General features: G+C 36.8%; 1 protein-coding gene across 8 annotated transcripts in view; it reads left to right on the forward strand.

Moving 5' to 3' along the window:
* The window catches only part of ATP13A3 (ATPase 13A3), an 81,532-nt gene that overhangs the window by 26,044 nt on the left and 32,251 nt on the right, over positions 1-23,237 (forward strand). For all 8 annotated transcript variants that reach the window (XR_011503215.1, XR_011503216.1, XM_070509158.1 and 5 more), the window contains 16 exons: positions 411-593; positions 875-945; positions 2,588-2,668; positions 3,848-3,917; positions 5,435-5,569; positions 6,031-6,103; positions 8,471-8,602; positions 10,232-10,411; positions 10,554-10,711; positions 11,418-11,606; positions 13,524-13,585; positions 17,259-17,409; positions 19,616-19,732; positions 20,341-20,358; positions 20,458-20,611; positions 20,708-20,828. Coding sequence is in view for 6 of the 8 variants with exons in the window: in XM_070509158.1 (XP_070365259.1) it covers positions 411-593; positions 875-945; positions 2,588-2,668; positions 3,848-3,917; positions 5,435-5,569; positions 6,031-6,103; positions 8,471-8,602; positions 10,232-10,411; positions 10,554-10,711; positions 11,418-11,606; positions 13,524-13,585; positions 17,259-17,409; positions 19,616-19,732; positions 20,341-20,358; positions 20,458-20,611; positions 20,708-20,828 (1,895 nt within the window). In the remaining 2 variants the exon portion in view is untranslated. The remainder of the gene's footprint in view (positions 1-410; positions 594-874; positions 946-2,587; positions 2,669-3,847; positions 3,918-5,434; positions 5,570-6,030; positions 6,104-8,470; positions 8,603-10,231; positions 10,412-10,553; positions 10,712-11,417; positions 11,607-13,523; positions 13,586-17,258; positions 17,410-19,615; positions 19,733-20,340; positions 20,359-20,457; positions 20,612-20,707; positions 20,829-23,237) is intronic.

The raw sequence follows: 23,237 nt of genomic DNA on the forward strand, positions 1-23,237 counted from the left end.
TCACTGGGCAGTTAGGACTGTGTCTCTAGACCAGCTCTCTGTCAATTCTCTGATGCTGCTGTACCCCAGGTTGGTTGATTTTTTTTGTAAAAATCCTAATTGAGAGCATTTCATAAGAGGCTTTAGTATTTAGTCTCAGTATGTAGATGGGTAAATTAAGAAACGACTCATGATCTTTTACAGGACTTTGTATTACTGAAGTATGTCCTAAAAATGATGAGCAATGGAAAGCACTTCACATTTGAATTTATGCATTTTCATGAAATGGTTTAATATTTAGTGAGTAGGAAGTGATGCTCTCTCAATTAGAGATGCATAAATAATATGTAAAGAATGGAAATCAAATGAGAGTATATAGGCTGTTATAAAATATACATAGTTAATTCTTTTATCTCTTTCTCTTTTCTAAGGATGAATTCAAAAGGTGGTTTTGTGCAAAAATTCGCTTTCTTTCTTTGGAAACCCACCCATTTTCGAGTCCAAAATCTATAGTCAATAAAGTTTCAAATGGCCATGCTGTTCATTTAACTGAAAATCTACCTGAAGAGAACAGACATGAGATGAGTAGATATTCACAGACTCAATCACAACAGGTATTGTTTCTTTAAAATTGAGTTGTTAGATTTTATGCTGTCATGGATAGCCTATAATTTTGTGCTTGCAGTTATTTTTGCTTGAGATAAATTTATGTTCATAAAAATACCTATCACCATATAAAATACAATTTAGGTATTTTTAGAAGAAACAGATTACATGTCACATGTGATCATTTTAATTTTAATATATGTGGTATTATATATGATAGATTTGTGTTAGTAAACTTGATTATTAATAAATGATGTTTTTTGATGTAACATTTATGTGTGTTCAACAGATTCGTTATTTCACCCACCATAGTGTAAGATACTTCTGGGATGATACGCTTCACAATTTTGATTTCTTAAAGTAAGTATTTTTTTTGGATTATATTATGAGTATCTTGAAAACGTTCTAGATAGAAAGGAATTCATTCCAGTGCTATGTAAAATTGAAGAGGTTTTTTTATTTCATAACTTTTATTCACTTATTCATTAACTCGCTGGTGTTATTTGAATACTCACTAACCATTTTAGAATGAATCCCACCTGCTACTTTGTACCTTTGCAAAATTTACGTAAAAGTTAGAAGCAGTCTGATCCCCAGATCTGAGTTTGGCTCCTTTTTTCTTTGAGGGTTAGTCTCAAAGTGAACTTTGAGTGCCCCTCATGGCCTGTCGGAGTATCTGAAGTATCACCTAACTTGCTGACACTTCCATCCAGTGGTACTTGAGGGATGGAGTGACAAACGGAAATTTAACTTTACTAGGTGGATAAAGATGAGACAGTGACAAATTTGGGTAGGACAAATTGGAGTAATCCCTTAAAATTTATTTTTTGTAGAGGCTTCAAGTTATATAATTACTAAATTAGGATTCCATTTTTATTGCTGTTAAAGTGGTAAACACTAAGTATCGTTGCTTGAGAGTGCCAAAGCAATTTTAAATATTAGCTGTAAAAAGAGAATCACCTTATGAACATTCAAAATAGTCACTCCTGGATTTTTCCCTCAGACACACTGAGGAATTGGAATGTTCTGGAATGGACCTGAGCATTTCCACATGCCTAGTTCTGAAGACTGTTCCTAGTTAAGAACCATTGCCTATAGAACAGTAGCAGTGAGCTGCCATTGTGTTTAAAAAATTTCTTTTCTACTTGGAGCTGATCCCTGCTGCTTTTGGAGAAGCCATCAACCTCCGTGGGGAAAAAAATGTCATATTTGCCGTGTGGCCTTTGCCAGCCATAGAAACTTGTAGAAGTTACTTATCCCAATGATAACAGTTAATTACAGAGCTTAGTTTTCCTATCTGAAAAAAGTGGAAAAGGATAAATTAAATGTTGTTTAAGATTCTCTTTGCTGTAGAGTTCTGTGACTAGTATCTCAGTGAAAATAAGCATAATTAAGACATGTTGGGGGAAAGTAGATATGTTAGTTGACTCCAGTTAGAGTTGTTTCAGATTTTAGACATTGCATGTGACTCGTGTAATTTTGTGCTTCTCTCTTGGGTATATGTTAGATCAGGGAAGAATGTGGATTGATGCTTTTGTGGAAATGAAAGAAGAAGAAATGAATAGGATTTCTTAGTGTGAAGCTTAAGAAATTGAAGAGGGGAAACTATATAGCTAAAAGTAAATTTTTTTCATCTTTAGTTTGGAATTCTTAAGTTAGTTGTAATTTACCTTTAATTTTATTAGTTTATTAGCTCTTACAGCTTGGGCAAAGCCTTAAAGGATAATAATATTATTATATAAACAAGTATTTAGAGCCATCTTATCATGTGATAGATACATTTGATAACTTAGAAGTGGCCACGTTGGAGACTTAGACCTTTTATTATTGTTTATCTTAGGAATTTGAGATTTTAAAATTCTCATTCATTATCTAAATTTTTGTTGAGGGTTTCTATTTGTAAGGAAGTTACACTTCAAAGTCAGGAATATAGAAAAATGAGGCATTAAGAAATTTGGATATTTTAAACTTTGTTTAAAGTAAAAACTTTGGATTTATTTAGGGGACTGGATGAAGGTGTTTCTTGTACGTCAATTTATGAAAAGCATAGTGCAGGACTGACAAAGGGGATGCATGCCTACAGGTAATTTTTATCCAACTAAAGTGAGCTCTCTTATCAAAATTCCTAAATAAAGTGGTATATACAGTCCACACTTTTACTATACAGTTATACATATTAACAGGTATTTAAATATTATAGACATAGTAGTTGACACTTACTGATATTTTATTTGGGTAAGAGTATGTCTCAGCTTAAGAATTATAGAAATGTTGAAGCTGGTATTTTGAAATTGATATCCCTGAAAATATGCTGTATTTCGCCAATTCTCATGGGCACATTCTCCCACATTTTAATATCTCTAAAAGGGGGATGTGTCACACACTGGGTCGAGTGTGTTCCTTTAGTGACAGCATTTTTATCTTTCTTGATAGTACATAAAATAATGGTATCTCTTACAATTGATAGCATCTTAGATTTTCTGAAATATATTATTGGGATTTGTAAGCATGAGCTCAAATTTACCACAATGAAAATTTGTAAATTGGGAGATATAATCTTTTTTATAATATTACTCTTTGCTAAAGTATAAAAATGTATCAGTGTATTGCATATTTTAAAGATAAATGCCATTTTTAAGTTGTTAGAAATTTTCTTGTACTTCTATAGCTGTTCTTTCAGAGGATTAGAATATAAAAAAATTCATTCGTTCAGACTTATACTTCATAAAAGACAAGAATTACTCTCTCATATAGAAAGTGCTGTTATAAGGAATGTAAGTGGAAGGATTTAAGTAACTTAAGCATTATTTTAAAAAGTCAAATGTACGCTGTTTTGAAATAAACATTCTAAGTACAGTATTCTTATTAGAAAACTGGTACGAGACCCCTCAAATTTACTTGCTTTTTAGTCTGCAAAAATTAATTTAAATTCAAAATTGTTGAGACCCATTGTGTTTAAGGATGGATAAGAAAGCCTTTTGCTGACATGGTTATTATAGACTAGTGCAAAAGATACTTGTCATACAAAGAGACATGAGCCAGAATGAAATAAATGGCAATAGGATAGTTACCCAGTACTGACTACTTTGATTTAAATACTGTAGGTAGAGAATTTAGATTGTAGAAGACAAGCATTTAGAAACGTGGATAAGGTCCAGATTTAATAGCAGTCGTGGTTTGAGCCTTATCTATGCAATGCCTTCCCTAAATTGTATTATTATATTATATAATGTAATACCATTATTATATTTTCCTGTTATAGAAAATTGCTTTATGGAGTAAATGAAATTAGTGTGAAAGTGCCTTCTGCTTTTAAACTTCTAATTAAGGAGGTAAGACTATTGTACGTGTCTCAACATTTGCAATAATAGATTTGTCAATTTGAAAAGAGCCATGATTTAAGTAATAAGGCATTCTTGGTTTCCTGTTTCCAACTTTTCTTTGCTTATGTTTTTACTGGTAAGGTAAGATATTTCTCTGGTAAAGAAATAATTTGAGGCATGAATTACCTTTTCTTATGTTGTCTAATTTTTTGCTTTTCTTATCTGTAGATTTGTTTTTACTCTCAGGAGGTTGCCCGACTAAACCTTGCCCTATCTTACAGATGTCTACACCTGTCTTGTCTTTCCCCCTCCCCTTTTTTTAAACAGTTGATTATGTTTTCTTCTTCACATGCTATTTTGTGGTACATTTTTGGAAATTAGACATTGTACCAGAAGTTTGGAGGACAAAACATGGCATGGTGATTGACACTGAAGAACCTGCCCTTCAGCCTGGGAGGAACACGTGTCAGTAGTTATCGTAGTGACTGTTCAGTTGTCAGTGCCGTACAGGAGGTGTGAGTAAAGGATTGTGCATGTAAAGGAAGGGAGGAAGTGCTCTTGCCCAGCAGAGTTACTAGGCTCTCTAGTCTTCCTTCTGATTTTTGGCTAAAGATCAAGAGTTAGCTGTGTTGGATGAATCCTTTTGTAGAAATAATAGATCGTTTTCCGTTAGTTCCTGAGAGCAGCCATATGTGTTGCTTTAGAACGTAGCAGAGCGTAATGATTAGAAGTTAAAAGCTTGGTGTGTAATATGGTTCTGTCAGTAACTCCTTTGACCTTTAGAAGACCTTCCTCCCTGCTGTTCCTTTATCTATAAAATTGGAGTTAATTCTTTCTGAATATCTCATTTGATTTTTAAGTAAAATCGGACTATATGTATGTGAAAGTGTTCTGAAAAGTACAGAAGCATCCTTTTTAAGACATTGGGCGGCTTTGATGAAACTGATGAAATACTATGGAATTTGGGTAAACAAAGTTTATTGCCAGGACTCCATTATCTCTTTCTATCCTTTAGGTTTTAATCTTTAATTATTTCACTAGAGAAAGTGTAACAGTATAATTTATTATCTCATATTTGTCTTCCCTTTGGGCTCCAGTGAACCTTTGACTTATAAGTAAATTCATGTTTGGAGTTCATAATAAGTAAACATTTGTTCCATTTGATTAAAAATTTTGTATCCTTTAGTTGTCCAATATTATTGGAAGTAAATGACTTTATTGCTAAAGCAGAATGAAGAACAGCTAAATCCACACATTTAGCTGTTTGTAGCTGAGTCTGTATTTGGATTTGGCATGAATCTAAATGAATGCAAATAAATTAAGCTTAGGTAGCCAAATTCTAGTAGTTTAATGTTGAAAAATGTACAGTTCTAACATCTTGCCCTATTCTTTGGGTAGTATATGCCCTAGGGACTATAGAGCTTATCCTGTAAGTATCTTGTTGGTTACTTCTTACGTGAAAAGATGGAAAATCTGTATGGTTATAAATATCTCATTCAACCTGACTTAAAAATCTTGTTTTTTAGGTTCTCAACCCATTTTACATTTTCCAGCTATTCAGTGTTATACTGTGGACCACTGATGAGTACTATTACTATGCTCTAGCCATTGTGGTTATGTCTGTAGTATCGATTGTAAGCTCCCTATATTCCATTAGAAAGGTAAGTCCAATTTGTGGTGGGTTTCACAGCTGCATTTGTATTTTGTGATAACATGTAAGGTGTGTAGAATAGTGCTTGGTATAAAGTAAATACTCGGTGCTGTTATTCTTGTTATGTGAATATGTACTCTGTTTCCCATTTTTTTTGATGTGGGAGAAGGCAGATGGATTTTAGGGCCAGACTATCCCTTGACTGCTTGCTTAGAGGCCGTAGGGATCTGTTGTTGCTTATTGCAAGCTGGAATCCTGGAAGGCTGATTCCACTGTTTTTAGGGCTGTCTCATTAAAGTGCTTCTTATTTTGTTTTGCTAAGACATTGAATATTCTTTTAGTCTTGACATTTTTAAAGGCAGAGTCATGCATTTATGTACTAACTTGCTTACTTTATAGCATTCTTGCTTTCTAATATCTTGTAGAGTGGGTTTATATTAACCTAGTTAAAAATTTTTTTTCCTATTTCAGCAATATATTATGTTGCATGACATGGTGGCAGCTCACAGTACTGTGAGAGTTTCAGTTTGCAGAGTGAATGAAGGTCAGTACTTCAGGTGACTCTTGGAAAAATAAACTGAGAAAGATATCCATTAGGCACTAATGTATGAAGCAAACCCAGTGTATTATACATATACATTCATTTCTTAAGAAATAAAAATATGTGTTTGGATTTGTACTCACCTCTGAGTTTGTGTCAAATTCATTTATGTAAAATAGTATTTTTCTTTTTCTGCAATGTGACAGGTACTATACTAGGCTCTGGTTACTCAGATGTACATAGTCCTTGCCATCATTGAACTACTCTACTTGTAAAGGCAGATGATGAATAGTAACAATAAAGTGAGAAATGCAATGATAGGGAGAGGTCACAGGACTTAGAGCTCATTTACTGTAGGTGTCAGGGATGGCTTCTTTGATAAAGTATTTCTAAGTGCTTCAGTTAGCTAGATAAGAGGTAGGTGAGAACGTGGTGAGGTGGGGGTGAGAGAAGGAGAGAAGAGGGTTCTAAGTGCCCAGAGGCCTGGAAATTAGAAGAGGTCAGTCATTGTAATAAAGAAATGCAGTATGGCAGATGCAGCAACTAGATGATGAATAGCCTTCTAAGGCGTGTTAAGGAATTTGGGCTCATTCCAAAAGGCAGTGCAAAGCTATTAAGCAGAAAGAGTGATATAATAGTTTGCCTTTTTGAACTAAGTCCTTCTGGATGCCCTGTTCAGACTGGTTTAGGTTGGAGTAATACTGAAGCATGAAATGGATCAAGACAAGGGTTGTGGAGATGGAGAGAAATGAGATGGATTTGAAATATGCTTAAATGTGGGCGTTGAACAGGATTTGGTGATTCACTGGATGCAAGGTGATAGAGCAGTGTCAGGCTCAGGTGATGGATATTGGTGCCATTTAATTAAATAGGGAACACTGGAGGAGAAGAAGAGTGTGGGGAAGGTTAGTGGCTTTGTCTTGTTCGTTTGTCTGGTGAGATATTCAAGTGCTAAAGGAGACAAAGGGGAGGCAGCACAGCATCATGGGCTTTGGAGGCAGTAGCCACTTTGATTTATTGAGAATATCAATCAGTCTGCATCCTCTTGGCTCAGTACACTAGATCCTAGTGTAAACACAATTTGGCCTAGCAGGTGGCTTCCTTCCTTGTGCTTCCTGATCACTTGCTACTTGAGCTAGGGTATCTGCCTCCCCTAGCTGCAGTCTTAGATGTGTGGCTTATTGGTGCTTCTCCTCTTCGCACTCTGCCACTGGGGAAGATACTGAGGATGCTGCTAGGACAGACGTACCATCCAATGTGTATCTTACTTACCTTCTTTGTATAGTCTAACAGATCACTTATATTTTGTTTCCTGGTACACCTCACAGGAATAGAATTTCCAGTGGCATTAAAGCTTTAAAAGACTCATTTTTTAAATAAGCGATCTTATTAAAAAATGATTATTTTACCTATGATGTACTAAATATGATTAGAATTCTTTAAAAGTTGTTTCCTCATAGCTTAGTATACTACTTTCTTTTTTTAGAAAGTAAAGGTTATTTATCCTATAGACTAACACCACAAACAATCATTTTCTTCTCACCTGTCTTTGTTTACAAACTAGTGTAACTCTCTTCTGAACATAATATTAAACCTAGGGGGGAAAGAATGAGAGGGAGAGAGAGAATGCCCAAATATAAGGCAATGCAAAATAAAAACCTTCTTTTACTTGAGAAGATCTTTTTAAAAAGTGTTTAGCTAACTTGAATATAATGCATACATTCCTAAGGGAATAATGAGCTAGATAAAATATTACAGTGTTTAATTTATCTTATAAATTTATTTAGAATAATATCTAAAATATTATTAGCACTATTTCAGGAATATGAGAAGGCAGTGAGACTTCATGGGTTATAAATAGTGTCAGTGAGAAAAAGAATGCTGTGGAAAATGCTGTTGAAAAAGAAAGTACGCTAAAATTTTCAGTGCTTTCTTCTGTTTCCGAGGGGTTCTAGAAATCTGAGTTTCTTTACCTGTTGTAGGAGGATCTCATGTGTGGACTCGCTGTGTCCATTTTCTAAGAATGGGCTGATAGCTGAACTCGATCATCAACCATTGCAATGAGTGTTGAAGCCCAACCACCCACCTGTTTGGTCAGAAAGCACTTGGCACCACCCGTGCGCAGTTGGTTGGTCTGTCAGGGGACCAGCTAGCTGACAGACTTAAACATTGTGTTTTGATAACCTAAGGAGTAATAATCTTATTCGTCGAAACTCTTCATTTATTAGGGTTTCCCTCCGTAACTCCATTATGTTTTTAACTTCTTGTGGAGATCAGATGACCTTTGGAGAGTTCTTTTGTTTGCTATATTTCTATTCCAAGTTAAAGAACGTTCTTTTCAGACTTTGCTTTTTCTTTCTTTGAATCCAGAAGCAGAAGAGATCTTTTCTACAGACCTTGTGCCGGGAGATGTCATGATCATTCCACTGAATGGGATAGTCATGCCTTGTGATGCAGTACTTATTAATGGTACTTGCATTGTAAATGAAAGCATGCTAACAGGTAAACTCAATCACATATGTAAAAATTGGTTGAGTTGTTTCTAATATTAAGTAAGTACTTACTGATTAAGCTGTTTTGAAATTAGCTTTGCTGTTTGTATCCTTTAGTTGTGAATGTCATGAATGTGATGGATATTGAAGATTATTATTTTTTTTAAAGATTGGCACCTGAGCTAACAACTGTTGCCAGTCATCTTTGTTTTTTTCTTTTTCTGTTTTTTCTCCCCAAATTCCCCCAGTACATAGTTGTATATTCTAGTTGTGGGTCCCTCTAGTTGCGGCATGTGGGACGCCACCTCAACATTCTCTGATGAGTGGTGCCGTGTCTGCGCCCAGGATCCGACCCAGCGAAACCCTGGGCTGCCGACACGAGCATGCGAACTTAACCACTTGGCCACAGGGCTGGCCCCTGAAGATTGTCTTTGAGGGGACCAGATTCTGCATTGTGCTTAGCTGTGGTACTAAATCACTATGCTGGTATTTCCTGTGTGTCTTGGTCTGCTTCTGGCCACTCTTGTGACATGAGGACTTGCTTTATAGTGAAGGAAGAGGAAAGAAGTCCTTTGCCCGCAGATAATGCAGTGTATTTAGTTTCCTATTTGATATGTAAAAAGTGGGAGTAAAGATTTCATATTTTTATTAAACTGAGGAGAAGTTGACTTTAAAATGACTCCCTTTTGAAAATTCACAATCTGGAGGTAGAGCTTTATATATTTTTATCACATGAACTTTTTTTATTGTCATAGTCAGTCTGGCAAGAAAGTGAGTCCTGTGTAATACATTTTTGAACTGCGAAGAAAAGTGTGTCTTAAAACACCCTCACAAACAAAATAGCCCCACATACTCACTGCCTTTGAAGCAGGAAGTGTGAATGCTGCAGGGAATTAAAGTTCAGTGCTAAAAAGAATTTGGCAGTTACTGTTTGAGAGAACTCGCATCCTCCTCGGTCTTCTCTCCCTGTGTGTGTCTGGGTGTGTCTGTGTAGTGGGGATTAGGAGTAGGTCTTCACATCCCTGTGTGTGCTTGAGGTTGATGAGTGCATTCCAGTTCAGGTCTCAGGGAGGAGAGAACAGGTGCTGGGGCTCTGGCTGCTGCCTGGTCGTCTTATTTGAAACCTGACACAGTCATCTCCTAGTGGTTACCTTTGAGTCACAGATCACTTTCAGGAATTATTGTGGGAGACAAGATTTGATATTTTGGGATAAGGAAGTTGGTAGACAAAAAGCTCTAGATGAAGCTGTGTTATCCACATTAGACTTCTTAATAATATTATAAGCAATATGGTAACATTTAGGATATTTAACCATTCAAGATTTATGCCTTAGGGGCTGGCCCAGTGGTGTAGTGGTTAAGTTTGTGTGCTCCACTTTGGCGGCCTGGGGTTTGCGGGTTTGGATCTGGGATGTGGACCTATGCACCACTCATCAAGCCATGCTGTGGCAGTGTCCCACATACGAAATAGAGGAAGATTGCCGCAGATGTTAGCCACAGTCTTCCTCAAGCAAAAAAGATGATGTTTGGCAACAGATGTTAGCTCAGGGCCAGTCTTCCTGACCAAAAAGAAAAAAAAAAGATTTGTGTTTTAGATGCTGATTCCTGTGCTTTAATTTATGATTTTTTTTTTTTAAAGGAGAAAGTGTTCCAGTGACAAAGACTAATTTGCCAAATCCTTCAGTGGACCTAAAAGGAACGGGAGATGAATTATATAGTCCAGAAATACATAGACGACACACTTTGTTTTGTGGAACTACTGTTATTCAAACTCGTTTCTACACTGGAGAGTTTGTCAAGGCCATAGTAGTTAGAACAGGTAGAAATCATTTAATTTCTGCTTGCATGGTTTACCATATTTGATGCCTCCTAAATGTTTAAAAAGAGATTCTGTTTTGGGATGTAATTCTCATTTTCTTATAAAAATATGGTCATTTTCTTCTTTAATTTTCTTCTTAAAGGATATAGTACTTCCAAGGGACAGCTTGTTCGTTCCATATTGTATCCCAAACCAACTGATTTTAAACTCTACAGAGATGCCTACTTATTTCTACTGTGTCTTGTGGCGGTGGCTGGCGTTGGGTTCATCTACACTATCATCAATAACATTTTAAATGAGGTTTGTGCGTGGGACTCTTAATAGGGTTTGATTCTTATCACGTGTGCCTGTCCAGGGTTTGAAATGTGGCTAGTGAGACTGAGGAACTAAAATTTTAATTAATTTTACCTTAAAAAAGTCATATGAGATGGTATACTAGGAAGTACAGATATAGAGCATCCGCATCATAGCAGAAAGTTCTTTTGGACGGCTCTGGTTTAGACGGTCTTTTACTTGCTTCCTTGTGACTTAAAGGGAGGGATGACCACATACTCACCCAAAGCTTTATTTTCTCTTTTTTTAACCTCTGGGATATACAGCATTAAAATTATTTGTGATTACTTAATTGAAGGTATTTCTAAGGGACCTTGTCAAATTTCTCTTTTCTGTCCCCTGTAGAGACTGGCACAGTATGGGGCTTGTAGTAAGAGTCTGTATCTGACAGATGTTTGTTGAACTTTGAAGTGTGTTGTATGAAGTATGCAGAGCTATTAAAATGAGTTTCCTTTAAAAGTAGCTGTCATTCTGCCATCCATTGATGATTCACTGAGCTTCCTGTTTTTCAGAATCTCTAAAAGGAAAAAAATTATAAATGGTTACTAGATGTATATATGTACACACTTTTAAAATTGGAAATGGTTTATAGATTTTTCACTAAAGAAATACCCACGTTAGATTAGTAAATATTTAATATTGGGGGTCTGATGTTTCTTTTTGTTAATTGTAGGTAGAAGTTAGGGCAATAATTGTTGAGTCTCTTGATATCATTACAATTACTGTACCACCTGCACTTCCTGCTGCATTGACTGCTGGGATCGTGTATGCCCAAAGAAGACTGAAAAAAGTTGGTATCTTCTGTATCAGTCCCCAAAGGATAAATATCTGTGGACAGCTGAATCTTGTTTGCTTTGACAAGGTTGGTTCAGTTTCATAATCATTCTCAAAGGTTACTTTGCAGCTTTTAAATATTTAGATTAATGTTTTCTATATTCTTTATCAACTAATTGGCACACATTTTTTAATGTTTCTCTGATTTTCCTCTTGTTCAACTTATTTGGTGAATGCATTTTTTTTTTTTTGAGGAAGATTAGCCCTGAGCTAACATCTGCTGCCAATCCTTCTCTCTCCCATTTTTTTTTTTTTTTGAAGAAGACTGGCCCTGAGCTAACATCTGCCCATCTTCCTCTACTTTCTATGTGAGACGCCTACCACGGCATGGCTTGCCAAGCGGTGCCGTGTCCACACCTGAGATCTGAACCGGCGAACCCTGGGCCGCTGAAGTGGAACGTGCGAATGTAACCGCTGTGCCACTGGGCCGGCCCCTGAATGCATCATTTTTGTATATTTCTTCTTGCTATTTTTTCAATTTTTACTACTTTGGATATTGTTTCTTTGCCCAAATATGCTTATTTGCCCAATCATTCAAATCTAGAATTATGACTTATAGTAAAGATTATCTGATCTTTAATGTTTTTAACAGAATAAGCCCCATACAGGTATATTTACTGGAATTTTATTCCTATAAAGAACGTTTAGTTTTTGCTCTGATTTTATTGAATATGTTTCAGAATTATGATGGTCAGTAATTTTGCAATTTTATGTAAAAATGACAAATTCTGTATCTGTGTGAAATATACCTTGCCTCTTACAGTTTTCCTTTCCTCAGCTGAAGTTAGTTTTCCTAAGTTTTATTTTGAGAATTAAATCTTGGCCAAAAAATCTTCCATCAAGCTCTTGTGGGTAACTGATAATGATAAGAATTTGATTTTTGTGTATCTTCACTATTAAAGAAAAAAATGTGAGACATTTTGTAAAAAGCAAAAAAATGGGTCATATCTCGAAACTATATTTCATATTTTTCTGTTCAGAAAATTTCACTTATGCTTGTCTTTTTTGGAAACGCTATTATTAAAATTTTAAACAAACGTAAAAGTGGAGAGAAGATAAAAGTGTAAAAGCCCTCACTTAGCCATTACCCAGCTTTAACAGTTACCAACATTTTGTAGTCTTACCACATCTACCGCCTTGTTTTGAAGGCAGCAGCATCAGACATGTTATTTCACCCTGGAAGATGTTTGGAAAAAACAATACCACAGTATCATCACTGCTTACTACGCTTAAAATTAACAGTTCCGTAGTGTTATCTAAGGTCCAGTTCATATTCAGATTTCCCTGCCTTTCTCAAAAAAGTGCCAGAATTTTTACAATTTTTGTCAGAATCCAAATAAGGTTTCAATTACTCTGTAACAGTTGCTTTTATTACCCCTCATCCCCAATTATCTTACTGAAGAAACCAGGTCATTTATGTCCTGAATTTGGCTGATTCCTTTCTCCTGATGTCATTTAACTTGTTCCTCTTCCCTTTTTGTCTCCCTATGCCCTAATCCCTCCCTCCCGTATAGGCTCCTGTATTGATTCATAGGTTGATGGTGTATCATTCTACTGTTTTAAATAATATAAGCACATCAATATATAGTCTACACATATGCCCCCTCCCCACTGCCACCACCACCCACACCCACCCACCCACACACACACACACACCCCCCCACCCGCACACATACACACCCACCCACACACCCACCCACCCACACACACACACACACACACACACACACACAGGCAAGAACCATGCAGTAAGGAATATTCTAATCCCTTTTCCTCACCTTGTCTATTTGTGATAGAAGGTACTTCTATCACAGTATGTACAGAGATCTTGTTTCCCTTTTTTATAGCTTTATAGTACTCCATTGTTTTTATGTGGCATAGCTTTTCATGATTTTTGTTTTTGGGGGCATTGTCCATACTTTGTACATGTGTGCTTATTTTCCAGACTGGAACTCTTACTGAAGATGGTTTAGATCTTTGGGGGATCCGGCGAGTGGAAAACACACGGTAAATATTAGTTAGATTTGGTCATTAGTTAATTTTTAATAAATATTTTCATATATGAAACATTCAAACATATAGAAAGTCATAACATACAGCTGTGTATCCACCACCAAGATTAAGCTGTTGCCGTTTTGCCATATTTGGTTCAGATCTCTCTCAAAAGATTTAAAATATTACAGATGTTGTAAAGTCTTAATCTATCCCTTTATCTATCCCTACCACCATTCTGAAGTTGTGTTCTATTATTTGCATGTTTTTATGTTCTCACTACGTATATGTTCATCTATAAATAAATATACACAACTGATGTACTGTACATATGTTTTTGCTGCTTTTTTGCCTCTTAATATTGTTTTCAAGATTTATCCATGTTGATAAATATAGATCTAAGTTATTAATCGTAACTGTTGTTTGGTATTCCATTGTATTATTAAACCATAATATCTGTTTTTCTACTAAGGGACAGTTTCATTTTTTTTCTCCCTTTTCCCCTCCGTTTTCACAAACAGTGCTGCAGTTAAAATTCTTATACACGAGTCCTTGTGAGCATGTGGTTGAGTTTTAGGAAGCTAGCATCTTCAGAGCGTCCGTGCTGGGTTAAAGAGCACATGCGTGGCTGCAGCGGTAACAGCATTGCCTGCCTGCCCTCTGAGTGAGGGTGCCGGCCCACACTCTCGCCCTCAGTGCTTCTGTACGAGGGCCTGTTGCTCCACATCCTTGCCAAACTTGGTATTGTCTGACTTCTTATTTTTGCCAAATGGATGGATATGAAATGGATGGTATTTCATTGTGGCTTTATTTGCAGTTTCCTCATTCTTTATAAAGCTGAGCACATTTTCACATTTTTGCAAGGAGGGTCATTTGGCATTCTTTGTGTATTGTCAGTTTAAATCCTGATTTTTCTGTTGTATTGTTAGTCTTTATCTTATTCATTTGTTAGAAGTCCTTTGTATTTTCTGAATGGTAATCTTTTTCAGTACACTGCTCTGCAGAAATATTCCACTCTTCTGTGATCTTTTACTTTGTTTTTGTTGTCTTTTGATGCTTAGAAGTGTTTCTGCTGTAGTTGTGTTTGTGTCATTTTTTTCTCTCAAAAGTTAACGGGATTTTGGTTTATATAATTTGAGAGACTATTGTTTGGCTCATGTAATACCAAAGTTGTTACGTCTTCTTGGTAAACAGTTTGTCACATTATGACCTTATTTATCTGTAATAGTGCATCTTGCCTGAAATTCTGTTTCACCTAATACTTACATAGTTACACACCAGTTTTCTTTTGCCCAATGTTTGCTAGTGTATCTTCCATCTTTTTACTGTGCAGTCTTTATGTGCCATTATGCTCACATTTATTTTGATTTCAGATACATTTGAAATTATTTCTACCATCCTTCACCTCAGTGCACACACACGTTTTCTCATATTTATCTCTCCTATTTTCTCAGAATTTATACATTCTAATCTTTTTACTACTTGTCCTTAAATTATTAATAGTCATATTTAGAGTCTGAAGTTGATAGGTATCTTTATTAGTTTCTTAACCCAAAAAGACCCCATGGACTATAGAATACTTGTACTTTGATTATTCCCCTCCCTTCTTGTATGTATTTGTTGCATAATATTTTATGCAATCTGCCTGCTAAGATTTACCTAGGTTTTCGAATATCTTTGCTAACCATTGCTTCTAGCATCCCATTCTTCTGGATTAAATTGCCGTCTTGAACTACGTTCATTAGTGATCCTTTGTTTCGCTGTCACTCTCGCGTGACGGTGTGACTGTATGGATTTCTAGGTCGACAGCTGTGTTCTCTCAGTGCTTTGAAAGTCTGATTCCATTTCTCCTGGCTCTTTTGGTACTGCTGTTGAGAAGTCTTAGTTTCTTTAGTAATCTCTTCTCTCCTTTGTTGATTCAGAAATACTTCTTTATCCTTGATTTCTGTATTTTCACCATGATCTTTTTATTTGTTTGTGCAGGACTCATTTTGCTTCTTGAGTCCAAGGATTCATGCTTTTCATAAATTCTGGAAATTTCTCAGCATCTTTCTGTTCCTTTATGGCCTATCCCTCCTTGTTTGTTTTTTCTTCATTTGGGAATGTTAACCATATGTTGGACAAGAAATTTCATTTGGTTCTTTCCAAATCTGCCTCTCCCCCTCTCTCCCTATGGTGTCTTGTTCTTTTTCTAAGTCTTTAATTTAAAAATGCCCTTTTTTGCATTCTTTCAGATTGCCATTCTCTTATCTCAAATTTATGGGATTCTAATTCTGTCTTTGTTGTGTCTGTTGACTTGTGAGAATTGTTTCCTGGTGTGTTTTTTTTTTTTTTTTTTTAAGATTTTATTTTTTTCCTTTTTCTCCCCAAAGCCCCCCAGTACATAGTTGTATATTCTTCGTTGTGGGTCCTTCTAGTTGTGGCATGTGGGACGCTGCCTCAGCGTGGTCTGATGAGCAGTGCCATGTCCGCGCCCAGGATTCGAACCAACGAAACACTGGGCCGCCTGCAGCGGAGCGCGCGAACTTAACCACTCGGCCACGGGGCCAGCCCTCCTGGTGTGTTTTTAAATTATGGACTCGTCCTTAGCAGGATTTTTCTGTGAGACTCCGTTGTGGCTGTGTTGTAGGAGCCAAGAGCAGTATCAGTGGTGCCAGACAAGATATAAGTTACTGTCATAACTTGGGGGATTTCTGGACCAGGCAGTGGCATATGTTCTAACCCAAACCTCATCCTCAGTAGTGTGGTGGTTCCAAGTTTAGGCTCTGAAACCAGACCGCCTGTGTTTGAATCCTTGCTCTGCCACTTATGTGCTGTGTAACCTTGACAAGTCACTTAACCCCTCTGCTTTAGTTTGCTCATCTATAAAATGGGCATAATAAAACACCTTCCTGTGGTGTGGAGATGAGATGAGTCAAATATGTTTAAAGTTAGTGCCTAGTGCATAGTAAACATTGTGTAGATATTAACTCTTTTCTTGAACTTTGGGTGGGGGAAAAAGAGAGAAGCTTATTCTTAGTTATGCCTTTGGGTCTGTGGGTGGGTTTTTCTAGTACACTCTTTCCCTGAGGATGCAGCCCCTAAAGGGCACCAGCTGTCTTGGGGCTGAGGCATGCTCTCGGTTTCTTTTTTTGTCTGTGGCCAAGACTCTGCCTCCCGTTCCTGTGTGGGTATTAAAACACAAGTCCTCAGGTACTGAGGTGGCTCCCTCCCTTCTCCCTTCTCCCCGGGGGCAGTCACAGCATCTACTCAGGTCCATACCCCTCTGGGTTTCCTTTTTCTCTATTTCTGGCACTCCAAACTTTCCCTTTCTTTCTTGTGAGCACAGTTTTGCGTTTAAAAGATTGTGTCACACATTAATTTTATGTTTTTACAAGAGAGTTTTTACATATTCCAATCTGCAATCTGTCCATAGGCAGGAGTTTTAATTATTATTTAGTATCTAGTATTTTCTATATTGCTATGTCTGGCTTAGTTATTCAGAATCTAAAATAGTATTGCATTTTGGTCATGTATAATTTTCATGGAAGTAACTGTTTTTGAATGCCAAAACTATAGTGAAAATGAATTTGCAAAAATGCAGACTTTTTTTTTTTGTCATTTTTGAAATGACAAAACCTGAATATTGTTAGAATATTGTCTTGAGTCTTGGGACTTAGGAATCTCATTCAGTGCATTTTCTGTTTAGATTTCTTTTGCCGGAAGAAAACATTTGCAATGAGATGTTGGTAAAGTCGCAGTTTGTTGCTTGTATGGCTACTTGTCATTCACTCACAAAAATTGAAGGAGTACTTTCTGGTGATCCACTTGATTTGAAAATGTTTGAAGCCATTGGATGGGTAAGTTCAATATTTTAAAGCACAAGTAACTTTAAGAAAATATAGTAAAAATTACCTTGCAGAAGGATTATTTCTGCTAGTTGTTTTGACGATAGTCTGTCTTGTACATAAAAGGAGCTATGTAATTTCTAAAGATATGTCACTGGAGAGAGATTTCTACTTGTGTAAAAAAAATGTCCGTTTTAGTTAAATTGACTCATTTAAACACCTTTAATAGAGGATGACCTGCTCAGGCCCTGCTCTATCTTTATAAGTGAAACCAGCTATCAGCAACGCGGGGCAGCGGGCCTGAGTCAGTAAGATGATCTTTAGCACCACCACAGGTAGGGAGTATGGAGTAGTCACATGTCTTCAATGTTCTTTTGTCGTCCTCTCCTACTTCCTGTACACACACACACACACACACACACACACACACACACGTGTGTTTACAACTTCCTTCTGTTTGTTTTGCTGTTGATCATTTCTAGTTTCTGAGTACTTGCTTGTGTTCTGTGGTTGTTAGCATTTTACCACATTCAATTCTTCTTTTATAGATGCAATAATAGTTTGTTTTTAAAGTTCCCTTCTGCCTTCTGAATTTTTTGTTTTCTCTGGGTCAGTTTTTTCCCCTCCCTACACTTGGGCTTTCTCCTTCATGCTTTTGGTTTTCAGTGTACATCTTGGTGGTCTGGATAGCTGCAGTGAGGTTTTCATCCTTGCCCATACGTCTGTTAGTCTGTTTTGTCGAGTGGGCTCTCATCAGCAGGCGTCCTTCAGTTTCAGAGGAGCAGAGTTCGTCTTCAGGTTGCTGTTCTCTCTGCTTCACAGTGCTGCACGAGCAGAGCTCTGCTCTGGAGTGCTGACTCATAACAGCCCTCCTCCTCTCAGACAGATCGTTCCTGTCTCTAGAGAATGACTCCTGGTTTTGGGTTTGTTTTTTTGCTTAGCTCAGCTATTCTGGCTAATGAGAACTGTGCTTCGCCTGTGTGTCGTCTTGTCTCTATTCTGGGCTCATGTTCCTTCATGGCTGCATCCATCAGTATGTTTCAGTTTGCCTTTTGTCTTCATATTTGAATCCCCTCTCCTTGCTTTCCTTTCTGTTTACTTTTACAGATATATTTCTCTTTTTTTGGGTGTTTTGCTAATATGCTAAAAAAGGGAAACAAATGAATGGAGAAGTGCTCTGCCATCTTTTGAAAGCTCACAATAAACACTCGTCAAGCTTAATTCCCAAAAGTAGGCCCACTTCATTTATAGAGCATAAAGCACGATAGGGCTGATTCATCTTTGATGTTCTCTAAAGCAACTCTCCAACTGAATAGATTTTCAGTAGGTTTACTGTTCTGTCTGGATCTTTTAAAAATGGGTTAAATCAGTGAGTTTGTACACTAGTGTGTTTTCTTGTCTCTGGGATGCTTTGATGCTTGGTCTTACCACAAATTATCAATGGAGTGTTTTCACATACCAGGCACTACTGTTATTTGATGTAATTATTACCATATAAGATACATCCCAATTTCAGAGATGTTAAAATATGTCTTAGAATTCTAGGAAATTGGTTATTTGGACACAGTTCCCTTCCCCATCATTTTCCCATTGATTGATTGATTCCTCCACTTGTAGAGTCAAATTAGTTTATTTTTCTCATGTACGTGTATTTAATGCAAATTTTTGTTTGAATTATTATTATTTTTTTTTTACCAAGAAACGTGTTTTTAAATTAAATTTCAAGCGGTTAGGGTAGTAGTATCCTAACCAGAAGTGTTCAGGCTGAAACGCTAAATTCGCATCATCGTACCTTAGTGGGTTCTTGACCCAGTGGTTCTACTAACCCTATCTGAGCTCCATATGCTTCTGAGGCCTCTCCTCTTAGCAGAAAGGAAGCCCCGGATGATAGACTGAAAATTTTTGGAACTGCAAGAGCCTTCTGGGTTTTTTTGCAGAACTAGTCTCTAAACCCACCAGGTTGTAGAACCGACTCAGGGAAAATTCTCTCCATTTCCTTACCCTGCTTCTAAGCTCTGTCTCCCCTCTCCCATGAGTTGCTAGGACTTTAACTAGTTTTGTTTATATTTTGTTTCACTTTATTAATGATCGATAGTGCTCATTTATTCCTTGGACACTGATTTTTTTACTTCGCTAAGGATAGCCATAATGTTTCATTTAAAAATGGAACCAATGAATTGAATTTTATGAAGCAATGTGTTGAATATTTTCCTTTGAGATTCTGGAAGAAGCAACTGAAGAGGAAACAGCACTTCATAATCGAATTATGCCCACTGTGGTTCGTCCTCCGAAACAGCTGCTTCCTGAATCTGCACCTGCAGGAAACCAAGAAATGGTGTGAAAACATTTTAAGCTGGATACTGTCGGTGCTCATGGTTAATCTTCAGTGTGAAGTGTTGGTAGAATATGAAGTCACGTGTCCTTTATTTAACTCTTATGCAGATATGAATATTTTAACTGCATCTATCAGAAACTGTACCTGATGTGTTGCAGACATTCTTTGTAGAACATTGAAGTTTAATTCTCAGTACCATTACTTTTCCTTCTATTTGCTAAGCAGCTTCGTGCCTTGCGATTTAGCTACATGGTGATCAGTCCTTTTAAATTGCATCTGTATTCCTAGAATTTAATAAAAAGAATATGTGAAAGGCTTTATTCTTAGGTGAACATTTATATGTTCCTCTTAGTTTATTTAGTACTTAATATGTTAATATTTTTAGGATAGCAGAATATTTGAAACTATTCAGGAATTTACTTCTTAAAAATGGGAGGTAGTAGAGAACCAGTCTGGAAACCCAACTTTCAAATAATCAGAGTTTCTTGCTATTTTCCAAGTAATGTTTTGTGGATGTATAGGAAAATTTTTTTTTTAAAAAACTTGGATATGTTAATGGACTTAATCTGTACTATTTCTTTATTCTTTTTGTTTTATTTTGTTTTTAGGAGCTGTTTGAACTTCCAGTAAGTGAAGAATGAAGAATGTTTACTTGTTACCTAAGTATATTTGTTTTAATTCTTAAAGAATAATAAATGCGTTGTGCATCTTTTGAAATCATATAGGCCATTTATGAGATAGGAATTGTCCGCCAGTTCCCGTTTTCTTCTGCTTTGCAACGTATGAGTGTGGTTGCAAGGGTGCTGGGGGATAGGAAAATGGATGCCTACGTGAAAGGAGCACCTGAGGTCATTGCCAGTCTTTGTAAACCTGAAACAGGTGAGGAAACAGCCAGGCTTTGAATGAATTTCTGGTATTTGTGTAAGCTTGTATCAGCAGTTCTTACAATGACTATTATTTTTTCCTTTTAAAAAGTTCCTGCTGACTTTGAAAGTGTTTTAGAAGATTATACTAAACAAGGGTTCCGTGTGATTGCTCTTGCACACAGAAAGTTGGAGGCAAAACTGACATGGCATAAAATACAGAATATTGCCAGGTAAGGTTTATGAATGGTTTTTCTACAGTTCCAATAATGCATCATTTATGTGTATGTAAGTCATGTAAAATAATTTGTATGTAGTTGGGTATTGATTAAATATTTATTGAATGTATGCAAATATACATAGCATAATGTTTGTTTTAGGTGATCTAAATAAAAGTACAACTCGTTGGAACTATTTTCAGTTCATTTGTTAAATACTTACCAAGTGTCTGCTATGTGTCGGGTGTGCTCTAGGAACATAATTATATTTTGGTAAACATAATTCTGCAGTTTATTTTTTGTAAATGATCAACTTGCTTTTACCCAGTGGTTAGAACCATGTACTAATTTGGTCAGAGAATCATGAGTCACAATAACCAATAGCTATAGTGCGCTCCCAATCAGATGGCATTACTAATGTCACATTTAGTTCCATATATAGATACGGGTTTCACATTCAAGGATTGTCACTTTGACTGTAACTAATACAGACCTATCCTTTGAGGATTATGTTTTTGTTTAAGAATATTTCATGGTGTACCTAGCATTTTGTAAGCACAAAGGAATATTCATTGGTGTCCTGCTGATTCTGCCTGTCAAGTTGCCTTCTCTTCCTCCATCCCCACTGCCCTTGTCTCCAACTCAGGGACTCGGCTCTTTTCTCCAGTCTTTCCTGTCTGTGATCTGTGTTCCGCACCGTCTCCAGAGAGAGCTTTTTAACTTCGGATCTAATACCGGTCTCCTACCTGGAATTCTTACAAATGGCTCTCCATCACCTACTGGAGTTCACACCCAGCGATATACATTAGGAAAGAGAAAGCAAAACATGTGTTGTTAGTAAAGAGCAAATGATACAAACAGATCAGTATTAGAAAAAGATGTAAGAAGTGGCCAGTGAACACATGAAAATGATAGGACACTTCAGTTCTTGGGGAACTACAAAATAAAACCACAATGAGATGTCACTTCTCCCCTAAGGTTGGCAAAATTGAAAAGATTGGTAATGCCAAGTGTTAGTGAAGATTTGAGAACATTTTAACAATGTGTTGCTACTACAATATTGTGAATTCGTGAAGATCCTGTGTAGTACCTGTCAGCATTTAAATTTGCATGTACGATTTGACCCATCAAGTGCAGTTCTAGGAATTCAGCCTAAAGAACTATTTCTGTGTGAGCATAAGATTATATTAAAATAGTGTAAATAACATAATATTCACCAAGAGGGCAATGGTTAAATTATGGACTATTAATACTTCTGTTAATTACTCTGATGTGCCTGGATAGTAAGTGCAAATAGTCGGACAGTGTTTGTAGTACAATCCTGTTTTTCTGAATGAAAACTAAAGGAGTGGAGAGGATAGCCAAATAACTAAAAGGAAAAACTACATTATTAAAACAGAATATTTGGGGATGTGATCTAAGCATAAACATTTAAAAACAAAAAAAGGTAATAATCAAATGATCTGATGCATATGCATGATTGGGAGCCGCTGATATAAAATAGTATATCCTAATTCCTACGAAGGGCGCATTAGGCTCCTTTCTCTACAGCTTCACCTTTGGCCATTTGCCCCCTTAAAGACTATTGAATTGCCTATAATTCTTGAGCCTGCCACATTCATACATCCTCTCATGCCCTTGGATAGGCTGTTCCTTCTGCCCAGAGTACCCTATCCCTCCCTATCAACTTTTCTCTCTCTCTCCTTCCTCATCCTTCAGCCGAGAACTTCTCTGTGTTTCATTTCTGCCTTGTAGGAACAGGTTTTGGGGTTTCTCTTACAGCTTGAACCTTTGTATCTTGAATTGAATATTGTGCTATTCATTAATTAGAGGGCAAGAGTTCCATGACCTGTATTATTCGTAGGAGAGTTAGGAAACCAGCTGCAGCCAGAAACTGGTACCTCATAGGAGAATGGCTGCAGTGCTTTTGACCCAGTAGTTTCACATTGGTACAGCTTTGTGCTTTGAAATGCATTTTCCGGTTTCAAGGCTTGTTTCTCCTTTTACTAACAGCAGATCGCTTGTATGAAATTTCCTAACTAGTCTTTAATATCTGTACCACCCATTGTTAATAAATTTTATTTCAAAGATGTTTAGGTTTCATAGCTGTATGCTTCAGGCACCTTTATTGTTGAGTTTTTGTGTAGAAAAACCACTTGATTACTGCAAGTCTGAAATTTTGGTCCCTAACCTCGAGCTCCCTTTTTCCATTGAGAAAAGATTTCTGTGATGTAATTGTGGTAGCTTTAGATTTAAGAACGCAGCCATCACTGAACACGCTTCATCTCCATTATAGTGCCGAAGCACATACTGTTTTTGCATGCTCTCTTTGCATGTCTGTTTCCGCACAAAAGCATCTTGAGAGTAGAGATCTTGCCTGTTTATCTTGGACCTCCCAAGGACTAGTGTAGTACTCGGTGCATA

Source organism: Equus asinus, chromosome 5, assembly GCF_041296235.1.
Source record: "Equus asinus isolate D_3611 breed Donkey chromosome 5, EquAss-T2T_v2, whole genome shotgun sequence".
In the NCBI taxonomy this organism is placed as follows: domain Eukaryota; kingdom Metazoa; phylum Chordata; class Mammalia; order Perissodactyla; family Equidae; genus Equus; species Equus asinus.